This window comes from Nicotiana sylvestris, chromosome 4 (genome assembly GCF_000393655.2).
Source record: "Nicotiana sylvestris chromosome 4, ASM39365v2, whole genome shotgun sequence".
Classification (NCBI taxonomy): Eukaryota; Viridiplantae; Streptophyta; class Magnoliopsida; order Solanales; family Solanaceae; genus Nicotiana; species Nicotiana sylvestris.
In genome coordinates, this window is record NC_091060.1 from 53,072,819 (window position 1) to 53,086,039 (window position 13,221).

Genomic DNA, 13,221 nt, shown 5'->3' on the forward strand with positions numbered 1-13,221 from the left:
CTTATATTTTGGGACTTGTTTGTTATGTTTGGACAGGGTCCCGAGGGGCTCGGGTGTACTTCAGATTGATTTCGGACCATTTCGAAGTTGGCATGAGTTGTTTGTTTTCTGGTGCTCTAGTTTAGCTTCGCGATCGCGGGAGAACAAATGCAATCTTGATGAGTATTTTGTCAGTTGAATGGGTTGTTAATCGCATTTGCGGTGAGGCTTCCGCATTCACATAGCAGGAACGTGGTAGGCGTGAGTTATTTTTCGCGTTCGCGGGTGAGGGGCTGCATTCGTGAAGGTTTGGCAGATTAGTGAATTGCGTTCGCAGTACTTGAGACGCGAACGCGGAGGGTGTTTTTGGGCAGTGACTTTTGTGCTTCGCGATCGCGAAAATATTCCCGTGATCGCAATGGGTATCCCTGGAGCAGTGTTATAAAGTACTCTATTTCAAAGATTTTGGCTAATTTATCACATTCTTGCCTCATATTTTACTTGACTTCTTTTATAATATGAATATGAATTCCAATGCTATAAATCATGATTTAGCTTTTCATAACTAGATTAAATTTGACATCCTCTTTGTAAAACTGTTGATGTGCTAAATTTGGTCGTAACGATACCTAATCACAAATACATGTCTATGACCGTAACTTTGAGGTACTTGGGTTCCATACTTATGTTGAAAAGCATGTTTGAGCTTTGTTAAGATATTTGAACAATAGGGCTTTTGAGGTTTATTGAATTTTTTGTTAGCTCAAGAGTTGTGATTGATGTTCACATGGTGTATTTGCTTAACTATTCTTCTTGATGTTATTCATGCTTCCTACTTTGCTCGTCATTGATACTTGGTGAGGAAGAGTGTAAATCACGCTGGGTGATGCCGTTCCATTTCTTATACATTATTATGCATGAAGGATAATCCTCTTCTGATGGATAACGGAATTGCCTAATCAATAGACATGACGCCCCCTAAGCACAAACGTAGACAAAATCTAACAAACACATGTAGCAACACATCATTTTTAAAAGCGGTATTAAAACTGAAAACGACAAAGTCCTTGGAGCTTGAAGCAAAAAGAGAGAAGTGAAGCGCACAATCACAGAAGATAACTAGAATATATGAATTTAGTAGTGTGTCCTGGTGGTAGTTGCAAGGTAAAATTTCCGCTAGGGAGGTTCAAAAAAGAAAAAAGTTAAAAAATTAAAAAATTCTGAACCAATGACCTCATAAAGATTTTGAACCTCCTTAGTCACTAAACTATGTTGTTGGGTTGTATTAAGGGAATTCAAAATATAATATATAGAGGTATAAAATAGATGGCTCACTGTTACATACTCTGCATTAATAGGCTACATGACAATTGGATGATGGAGTACTAATGGCAGAAACCAATTAATAAGGAGTATCATTCGACATTGTTTTTCCAACAAAAGAAAAAGTTTCTTATGTTATGAAAATAACTATATTGTGGATGTTCATTTAATACTCCGCTATAGATAATCTTCCTGAAGAAGATTATCCATTGAAGTTTATCTACAAGTAGCTGATGTAGGCAGGTTGCAAGCAACTGAATGAAACGATTTACAACAGCTTCTTATTAAACAGGCAGGTTGCAAGTAGCTCATGCAGACAACTGACAAGCAGCTCAAGAAAATCCTTGCAACTGCTTCCTGAAAAGCCTCGTAGCTGCTTCCTTTCTTCTATAAATAGAGGAGTTTTTAGTTCATTATGGACATCAGTTTAAAAGTTGAATAATATATCAACCTCTCTCTCTCTACTTCTCTTCAGTTTCTTTACTTTAAAGTATTTATTTTATAACACGTTATCAGTACGAGACACTGTCATCTCGAGTAAATACTTTGAAAGTATCAAAGGTACGAACTTTCTTTTTGTAAATAATGTCAAATCTTTCTAAAACGTGAATTTGTAGTATTGGATATATCAGGCAAAAGCTACGTGTCTTGGGTGCTTGATGCTGAAATTCATCTTGATATGATAGGTCTAGGAGACACCATCAAAAATAATTTATGCGTTTTACTTGCTATGTATGCTACTGCCATTAAAATAAAATAAAAAAGCTACCTAGGCACCTAGTAAGTGAGCCATAATCATTGGACAAGATTCTGGAGCATTTTATGAATTTTAAAACACTATAATTTCTATATCATTATATTCCATTTTTCACTTATTCGTTTTCGAATTAAGATTTTAATTTTACTCCAGAAGAGTAATATTGCATAGGAAACTATAAAGTGGATGACATTGTTAGATCCACTTACACTCCAGCAGAGTTTGCAAGAAATATACAACCACTAAAAGTGGTTATGTTTCGTATATCTCATTGTAACTAAATTTTTGTTAACCACCAAAAGTGGTATATGCCTATGGCCACCAGAAGTGATAATTTAGGCTTTCTATGGTTACAATTGAAGATAATCTAGAGAAATATTCTCTATAGTATATACATGCCTCGATTTGCTCCTGAAGTAGCATTATCGTAAAAGAGCTTCTAAGACATCACACAATTTGTGTGATTAATGCGCATTCAGATAATTATGTTCCGTTCCCTGAAGGATAAGAACTTTTAATAAATATTAATCCATTTCTTGAAGTGAATGTGACAATATTAATAAAGCTCGTAAATATGAGCGCGCTATTAATGTAAATATAGTACGATTCACCTCCAGAAGAGGTAATATGATTGAGGAATATATACTCAATATTTCGTATTTTAAGTTTGCTCATGAAGAAATAAAACAATTGAATTTTTCTCCTGAAGCAAGAAAATATTCTGAAAGTGTGTCTTTTTGTGCTTAAACAAAATAATAAATTATTCAAAGTTATTTTTGAAGTACATTTTTATTCCCTGGAGTAAATGAAGAAATACCACAACTCACCTCCTGAAGAGGTAGAATAACAAAGGATATAAATCTTGTTTTTGTGGCATAAAGATCATTGTCGCACGTACCCGTTGTACGTAAAATATATTGGAATATTTATTAAATATCATTCCAAGGCAAAAGCATTCTTGTAGAATGGTTTCTACTACAACCACATTAATATATTATGGTTAGTTATCGAGTTCCCCAAAGGAAATAACAACTCGTGTATCTATCCTTGAAGGATGTAATGACTATGTGGTTACCACTTTAATATAAAATATTCAGATGTTAATGGCGTTTCTCCCTGAAGTAGACATTTGTCACAAAATTGGTGAACTGTCTGATCAATATTTGGTAGTACAAAATTTATCAAAAGCTCTTGAAGAGCTAACTATTTGTCGAGAAGACATATGACACTAGTACCGTCCTATAAATATTAGATTGTGGATAATGAATGAAGGCTCTTGAAGAGCTTATATACAAATATGTCATTCATATTATATGATGGTCAAAACATATGTTGTAGTAAACTTGAAGTTTACTAATACAAATGACAATCATACTAAGACTACAAATGATTAAAAGATTGAAAATCTTCATGTTTCCACAATCATAGGGGGTAAATATGTATGTGAGAAGTTACCCGCCTTATTATTTAATTTGTACTATATCATGTATCATAGTAAACCAGAAGTTTACTAATACAAAAGTAGCCACAGTAAATCAGAAGTTTACTAATGCAAAAGTTTATGTCATGGTAAACCAGAAGTTTACTAAGAGATAGCGCATGCCATGATAAACTTGAAGTTTTCATTTGCCATTTTTAAATGAGCTATTTGAGAATTCAGATAAGCATATACTGAAGAACTAGAAGATTCTTCAAGAATTCTCTTGTGTTGCTTATTCTCATAATAAATTAATTCTACCAGCTAAAGTTGGGATTAAGACCCTTGATTCTGAAATATATAAAAAGTGAATATGGTCCCATTCACCTGTCATGTGAACCACTTATAGATGCATATATAAGATGGTTACATGTATGTTTATTGTCAACCTGCAGTTTGGCATTTGAAATTGCTTTTCTCAACTAAGAGCAAAACTTTCAGATTATGAAATCATGATAGTCTTGATAATGCCGGTTTGCATCCAAGCTGGTTTAGCATTGAATACCTCCTATTAATGGCTAAACCATTGCTTATGAGAATAAAGCTCCATGTGTGGTCTAAGATTTTCTAAATTGCATATAGAATCACTTGTATGCATCAGACCAACAATATATGATAAGTCCTCCCCTCACAATTGGTTTAGGATCAGAAACCAAATATTTTTACTATCTTTTGATGTGTGGTATATGATTAATTTCTCTACCACAATGCACAAAGATATGTTTCCCAAATAAGATTGGGAATATATGTTAGTTTTCTAACATTTGGGGGATGGAATAAACAACTGAAAATATGTTATATGAATCGAATTATCATTAATATGATCCTCACTTAGAAGATAATTCAAGTCAAATGCCAGAAGCATTTGCTGATCCAAAATCAAATATCATATTTCAGCTGCAAATGCTCCTATCAAAATTTAAAGTCCCTGAAGGATAGAGTTTACTGTACGCATGAAGCGCGGTAGACCAATCGGTTCTAAAGGTAACAATCCTTGAAAAATGATAAGGAGCTAATGAGCAAAATTATCATAATGAGGAGGAAATGAGCTCTAGAAGAGGTCACGACATAACATTTCATGAAACTCCAGAAGAAGTTAAGGTACCTGAATATAAAGAAAGTGATGAGATCTCAACAAGTTATGCCGCTTGCGAACCGATACAAAATGATCATCGACGATATATTTGATACGATATAGTGCACAATACTGTGAAATATTGTGAGGATCGGACTAATAGTCCAGACACCTGAAGATGTCATGCCATTTAAATGCGAGTCATAACCTATATGACTCATTTGATCAAATCTCTATAAAAATCCCTAAATGATTTAAAATGCCTGAAGCATATTCAAAATCTCAAGAAATGTACTCAATCAGATTACAAAGATCTTTGTACGGTTTAAAGCAATCTGGGCGTATGTGGTATTATCGCCTCAGTGAATATTTGTTGAAAGAAAGTTACATAAGTGATGTTATTTGTCCATGTATTTTTATAAATAAAACGACATCAGAGTTTGTTATACTTGCTGTTTATGTTGATTACATAAATCTTGTTGGAACTCCAGAAGAGCTCCAAAAGGTAATTGAATATCTTAAGAAAGAATTTGATATGAAAGATCTTGGGAAGACCAAACTTTATCTTGGTTGCAAATTGAACATTTAGTAGACGAGATCTTTATCCATCAATTTGCCTATACAGCAAGGGTCTTAAAACGCTTTTACATGGACAAAGCGCACCCATTGAGTACACCAATGGTTGTTCGATCACTTGAAGTGGATAAGGATTTGTTCCGACCTCCAGAAGAGGATGAGGAACTCCTTGGTCCCGAAGTACCCTACCTCAGTGCAATTGGTGCACTAATGTATCTTGTTAATGCTACAAGACCTGACATAGCATTTTCTGTTAATTTACTAGCAAGATATAGTTCTTCTCCTGCACGGATTAAGGATCCGTTCTTACCTCCAGAAGAGAATGATGAACTCCTTGGTCCAGATATACCCAAGTCTCTGCACTGTACTCTTTTTCCCTTGCTCGGGTTTTTTCCTGGTAAGGTTTTTAATGAGGCAGCTTGCAATGTATATTATTAGTGTACTCTTTTCCTTGACTAGGATTTTTTCCCACGGGATTTTTTCTAGTTAGGTTTTAACGAGGCAATAATAATGAACATCTAAGGGGGAGTGTTATAAATATATATTATGGATGTTTATTTAGTACTTCGTTGTACATAAGCTTCATGAAGAAGCTTATCCATATTGGACTCCGCCGTAAATATGGTTATCTATTTAGTACTCTGTTGGAAATAATCTTTTATCATTTCGGTAGTCCGTTATGGATAAATATTACCCCCGACAGAAGATTATTTATATCTGGTACAATAGCAGCTTACAAGCAACTTACAAGTAACTTACAAGCAGCTTACAAGCAACTTACAAGTAGCTTACAAGCAGCTTACACAGCAGCTTCATTTCATTCGAGAAAAATATGATTTGGAATGTGATAAAAGATCCACAATTTTCTACAAAGGCAATGTTGCATGCATAGCCCAATTAAAGGGAGGATTTATAAAAGGAGATAGAACAAAGCACATTTCACCAAAATTATTCTACACACATGATCTTCAGAAAAATGGTGACATTGATGTGCAACAAATCCGTTCAACTGACAATCCGACAGATTTGTTCACTAAATCTTTGCCAACTTCAACTTGTGAGAAGATGGTATACAAGATTAGAATGTGGGGACTCAAATATTTGAAATAAGGTTTTCGTTAGGGGGAGTGAATACGCGTTGTACTCTTTTTCCCTTACTAAGGTTTTTCCCATGGGGTTTTTCTTGTAAGGTTTTTAATGAGGCGGCTAGAAATGCGTATTACTAAATATGTGTACTCTTTTTCCTTCACTAGGATTTTTTCCACTGAATTTTTCCTAGTAAGGTTTTAACGAGGCACAATATCTTTTAATGAACATCCAAGGGGGAGTGTTATGAAAATAATTATATTGTGGATGTTCATTTAATACTCCGCTATAGATAATCTTCCTGAAGAAGATTATCCATTTAGTACTCCATTAAAGTTTATCTACAAGCAGCTGATGCAAGCAACTGAATGAAATGATTTAAAGCAGCTTCTTATTAAACAGGCAGGTTGCAAGCAGCTCATGCAGACAGCTGACAAGCAGCTGAAGAAAAGCCTTGCAGCTGCTTCCAGAAAAGCCTCGTAACTGCTTCATTTCTTCTATAAATAGAGGAGTTTTCAGTTCATTATGGACATCAGTTTGAAAGTTGAATAATATATCAATCTCTCTCTCTACTTCTCTTCGGTTTCTTTACTTTAAAGTATTTATTTTATAACATCTTATATATTGTTTGTGAATAATAGTTTTTCTAAAAAAATATATGTATGTGTATGTCGATACTGATTGAAAAAAAATACAAAGTAAATATTAATTTACAGTAAGTAAAGCGTTAAAACCACAGCATTTTCAAACCTAAACTTACAAGGGAAAACCATAATAAGCAGATAGTGCTGACACAGTATCCTGCATCCGTTATTAGATTCAAGTTCAACTTTGTGTAGTTTGTCTTATTTGGCCATGTGTTCAGGGGTTAGATTTTGCTTTGTAAAGAGCCAAAGAATGAGACTACGCAGAGATTAGATTATGTATCAGGTAAAAATCCAAAAAAAAAGAAAAAAAAGATTATGTATCAGGTCTTCTTGAATGCATAGCGACCCAGAAGAAGCTAATTAAGAATTTAATTAGCTCTTGACCATAGTAGGAAAAACCAAGACGTCTACTTAGAATAACACTAGCATTTTGAAGAATTTAAATATAATAAAATTGGATGTGGTAAATAATCAAATTAAAATAGGAGAAAATAACTAATTGCATATATATATATATATATATATGCTATTAACATATATAAATATAGACTGGAGAAAGCAAGTAATTAACTTAGGATGTGATCGCTTGAGGCTTGAGCTGGAAGAGTATGTACGGATAATGGGACGTAATTAAAGTCATAGTAATAGGAGCTAATTAATGTCACATACAGTCTATTATTATAACATTAAAATAACAAAATTGTCTTTTTATTGCATTAAAGTAATTGAACTATTTTCATTATATAATACTTCCTCTGTTCACTTTTACTTGGCATGTATACTAAAAATAGATTTTCATTTTTACTTGTCATTTTACGCATACTAAGAGAATACAATTTTTTTCCAGTTATACCCACAGTATTTATTACTCATTTCAAATCATTTTCTCAAATCCAATAAAATATGCATCAATTAATATGGGTATCATGGTAAATTATGCACTTCGTTTATTATTTCTTAAGGGACATAAAAAGTTAAAACGTATCAAGTAAACGTGAACGGAGAGAGTAATATAGAATCGATGTTTATTTAAAACAAGAAAGGAACTAAGGGACTTAGCAATCAACTAAGCCTAAGTTTCAAAGTAATTAGAATCTTTAAGAGTCTGTTTGGAAAGCCACCTTGTAATTGGAATTGGTGTAATTACTAGGGTAGTAATTACACAACCTAATAATTACTCAGTTGTGTAATTACGACGACCTGTTTGTTTGTCATAGTGTAATTACAGTGTAATTACAAGTTTACTGTTTGGTTGCACAAATATAATTACACAGTTAGATTAAATTTAAAATTAAGTAATTATCAAAACTTAAAAGTTAATATAAAAAATATATGCCTATAAAGTTTTATAAGTATAAATGATATTATATTTGGTATTTAAGATGTATATTTTTCGTGAATATACATTAATAAGTAATCATATATTTATAACTAATATTCTGAAAATAATTTTTATATATATATATATATTAAATTAATAATATTTAGTTTAGATACGTACAAAAATTAAAAATATACGTTTTTTTTGTAAGAACATCATGGAATTCATATTTGATAAAATAAATTAATATTTATAATATAATGTCATTTAACAATGAAACATAATAAGTTTATAACCACATTCAACAATGAAATTCCACTTTAATTACATCACTCATTATATGACAAGTTTGTAAATGACTCATTATTTATAATATTAGAAGGTGTAATTTCAAAAAATAGAATAATAAAATAAATAAAAATAAAATATAAGCAATTACATGAAATAACAAGAAATAAAGGAAGAGAAATAAAAGATAAATAATGTACAAAAAAAATATTTTAAAATTTTAAAAGAAATTAAAAAGTAAAAATAAAATTTAAAAAATTAAAATAATAGAAATAAAAAGTTATAAAGAAAATAAATTGAAATAAAATAAAAAGGAAAGAAAATAAAAAATAACCTTGTAATTACATAGTGTAATTACCACCAATTCTCACCTCCCCTTGAGAATTGGAGAGTGTAATTACACCCCTCCAATTACACTCAATTCCATGCTGATCAAGTAATTACTTGGCCAAACAAACATGCCAAATTGTGCAATTACACCCAAATCCAATTCCTAGGTGGCTTTCCAAACATGCTCTAAACCAAAAAAAAAAGTAATTAGAATCAGCTATAATAAGCTGTGCTTGTTATGACTTGCTTATTTTGGCTATTTTAATTGAATTTTTCCTTTCAGAACACTTTAAAGCTCCATTGTTTCAAATAAATTAACCTGCCAAAAATGTAGCATTCAATGACTTGACACAAGAAATTAAATATAGTGATCCCTCAGATCATGTTGTAAACTATAACCTTATCATTCATCCATCATAATATACAGTTACAGGGGAAAATTGCTACACCTTTTCAGTGAGCCAAACTGTAGTTAAAACTAACTATAAAGCAAAATAAAACTAAGAGTTTTAACTTACTTTTACTAATTATTTGATGGATGAAGTCAGAATCTCCACTGCTTAGCTAGAAGGCACAAGTGGTGCGAGTTCTTTCAATTGCCCGACGACCTGCCTCATTCTTGGCCTGGCAGAAAGGGATTCTGTAGTACACATTAGAGCCAAATGCAACATGTCCACAAGTTTGTCCTCCGGACCTGCCTCCCATAAACCGGTGTAGAATATGTCCTGTATCTTGTTATCGCGCAGTAACATGTTTGCCCATGAAACAATGTTGAATCCGTTCTCGTGCACAGAGAACGAAGGATCTAGAGCTCGCTTGTCAGAGAGCAACTCGAGTAGCACGACACCATAGCTGTAAACATCGGCCTTGTCTGACACGCGACATGTTAGAGCATATTCTGGTGCTACGTACCCGAAAGTTCCTGCTACATTTGTGGTTGTGCAGGTTTCTGGTCCCATGATCCTTGACAACCCAAAATCCGATAAATAAGCGTTCATCTCATTGTCCAACAATATATTACTTGGCTTGACATCACGGTGGACAATGCGTGGGACACATTGATCATGTAGATAAGCAATTCCAAGGGAAATGTCGAGAGCAATCTTGTGTAGCACTTTAAAATCAAACACTCTACTGGCTCTATCCCGTATAAATTTCTCTAAACTACCTCCTGGGATATAATTATATATCAGGAACATATCTGCCTCACTTGCAAAATAGCCAATTAGTGTAATGAGATTGGGATGACTTATGCTTTTAAGGCTATTAATCTCAGCCTCGAACTGGCGAACTCCTTGACATCTTTCGACCAATAGCCTCTTTACTGCCACTATAAGACCAGAGGAAACTTCAGCTTTGTATGTGGAACCAAAACCACCATTTCCAATGCAGTTGCTCCAGCTAAAGTTTCTGGTAGCGTGGACGATGTTATCATATGTCAAACGTACTCCTATGTCATTGAAAACTGTAACATCACTTCTTTCAGGTGATTCAGAGGCCTCAACTTTAGGACTTGCTGTCCGCTTTGCTATGTGCATACAGAAGGCAACAATAATAGCAAGAACTGAAACAATGACAGTTGCAGATACTGCAGCAGCAATTTCAATGGAACAAAGTCCTCTCTTAGCATTTTTAGACTCAGGCCTTGGTGGAGGAGCATTGGGTTGTTTACCCATTGGTGGTGCTGAAAAAACAGCGAGTTTTGGCCTGGATGAAAGAAAAGGATTTCCAATAAAGCTACACGACTTTATCACCTCATCCGATGGCAACACTCCAGATAAATTATTGAATGAGAAGTTGCATGCATGAAGAGATGTCATATTTTCCAAACCTGAGGGAATCTGTCCAGTCAATGTATTATTGTTGAGCAACAGAACGGTTAAATTTACCAGGCGCATGAGACCTTCAGGAATGTCACCAGAGAATGAGTTTGATGAGAGGTCCAAAACTTCAAGAGAATGCATCTGAGAAAAGAAAGGAGAGATGCTGCCACTAAGCTGGTTATTAGCCAAGCTTAGAAAAGTTAGATTCTTCATGTCATAGAGATCAGCCGGAATTTGACCGTGCAACTTGTTCCAGCTCAAGTCAAGTACAATGAGGGAATTACAATGACCAAGGTGCTTGGGCAAGGACCCAGAGATATTGTTTCTGGACTCGTCAAAAGATTTGAGAGACCTGCATTCTGAACATATGTAAGCAGGAACTTGACCAGAGATCTCATTGCTGCTTACATTAACTGACATTCCACCTAATCCATCACAGTTTCCAAATAAGCTCCCATTCAATGATCCAGTAAGCTTGTTTCCACCAGCAAGAAACGCATAATCAATGCGCTTTCCTAAGCTTTCATGGACCATTGGAAGTAAAGGAATTCCACCGGTGAAGCTGTTTCCACCAAAATTATGAATCACTGGAAGACCGGTAGTAGGAAAAGGCAAACGGCTCTCTGAAAAAGTTTTATATGTTAAGAATGACAGGTAGGAAAAAGTTGGATTGAAAGTGTTGATAAGGTTCTTGTCGGATGAGGGATCACGGGGACAAACACTTGTGTTATACTGGGGAATTGGGCCTGACATGAGGTTCTTACTGATATCGAAAAGAGTCATACAAGGAACAGGAAGCTTTTTATCAAGATTCCCAGAGAGCCTGTTTGAGCTGATGTTAAGAAAAAAAAGACCATGGCACCGGACAAACAAACCAGAAATTTTGCCCACGAAAAAGTTTTGAGCTAAATTCACCACCTTTAGGCTGTCACAATGTCCCCATTCATTGGGAAAATGTCCTCTGAGATTTGCTCCTGGAGCCCAAAGTACTTCCAATTTTGGCAGCATAGTAATCACTGAAGGAATGGAGCCCTCAAAGAAGTTCAGCTCACCTAATGCATCATCAAATGGCAGCTCCCTATGCAGATTGAAGAGATTTGAGAGAACAAGAATCGACAAATTAAGGCAATTTCCAAGCTGTGGTGGAATAGGACCGTAAAGGCTGTTTCGCGAAACATCCAGAACTTCAAGCCTTTGAAGCCTACCTAGCTCAGAAGGGATAGCACCAGTAAATGCATTTGAAGTCAACAAAAGAGTCCTTAAGTGACTACATTTCCCCAATACACGCGGAATCTCCCCTTGTAGGAAATTAAATGACAAATCTAAATGTTCAAGATTCTTGCATTTAATCCCCAAGTTAAGTGGAACATGCCCAATTAATCGATTAAACGACAAATTAAGCACCCTTAACTTTTCGAAACCACCTATAAACCCTGGAATGACATCATTTATTCTGTTTCCCGCTAAATTCAATACACTCAAAAACCTACATTTTGCTAGAGAAGTTGGAAACTCCCCTACAATTCTGTTAAACCCCAGGTTAAGAACTCTTAGTTTTCTCAAACCAGAAAAATTATAGCTCGAAAAATTTCCCTGAATGAAATTCCCTTCTAAATCAAGTACTTCAAGATTATCTAATCCCCATATCTGAACAGGAATTTCACCAGTAAGATCATGGAATGGAAGAGATAGAACCCTAAGATCTTTGAGGTATCCAATAACAGAAGACAAATTCCCAACAAGTTTAACATTCATATGAAAGCAACTGTTTCTTCTAATGCCAAAGCCATGCAATGCTAACTCAGGATTACTAGTACAAAAAGCAGAATTAGTACTATTACCTCTGATTCTCAATTCTGAAACCCTGGAATTTGAGTTGCATGACACTCCATACCAAGAACAGTAGCTAGACTTTTCTGCTTTCCAGCTTGATGAAATGCCAGAGGAATCACCAAGTGATTTCTTCAATTCCAACAAAGCTATTTTCTCATAAACCACCTCTTCAGAAGCTGAAAAGGAAAAGCAAGAGAAAACAAATGCAATCATCAAGAACAAATTCAGTGTTCTTGAAAACAGAATCCCAGGTTTTTCCTTTCTGTCCAACAACTGCATTTTGTCACTTTTCATTGCCAAGAACACAATCCCAGAAGCCAAAAGGGAACTCAGTTTTCAAATTCAGATTCAAAGAACCAATTCTTGGTGCTTTATTAAAAGCAAAAAAAAATGATTCTTGAATTTGAAAAATGGAAAAAGGATGAACGATGAAAGCAAAGAAATGAAGAAAATTCTCTTTCTTCACTTCAGCAACAAACTAAAAAAAGAAAGAAAAAGATATTCTGTATATAGAACTAAGACAATAGAAGAAGAAAAAGAATGAAGTCTTCTTCTTCTACTACTAGAGTTCTGTGACTAATTTCTCAAGGGAGTTGCTACAGTGAGCTTCTTTTATTGAGCACATTAGTTATTCAAACAACATGTGTTATTTATACTGGAGTAGGATCTTCAGTGGGTCCCCAGGTGGACTTAGAAGGCCTGTAGG

The 13,221-nt window shown here is 34.4% G+C and overlaps 1 protein-coding gene across 1 annotated transcript; it reads right to left on the minus strand.

Annotated features, from left to right (window-relative positions):
- Positions 1 to 9,301: 9,301 nt before the first annotated feature.
- On the minus strand, positions 9,302 to 12,794 carry LOC104242120 (LRR receptor-like serine/threonine-protein kinase RPK2). Its single transcript, XM_009797122.2, has one exon. The coding sequence runs from the start codon at positions 12,792 to 12,794 to the stop codon at positions 9,420 to 9,422; it is 3,375 nt and encodes a 1,124-aa protein (XP_009795424.2). The 3' UTR covers positions 9,302 to 9,419.
- Positions 12,795 to 13,221: the final 427 nt, after the last annotated feature.

What these genes read in the sequence shown, in the direction of transcription:
- LOC104242120 (XM_009797122.2), bottom strand. Translation starts at nt 12,794, where the DNA reads ATGCAGTTGTTGGACAGAAAGGAAAAACCTGGGATTCTGTTTTCAAGA.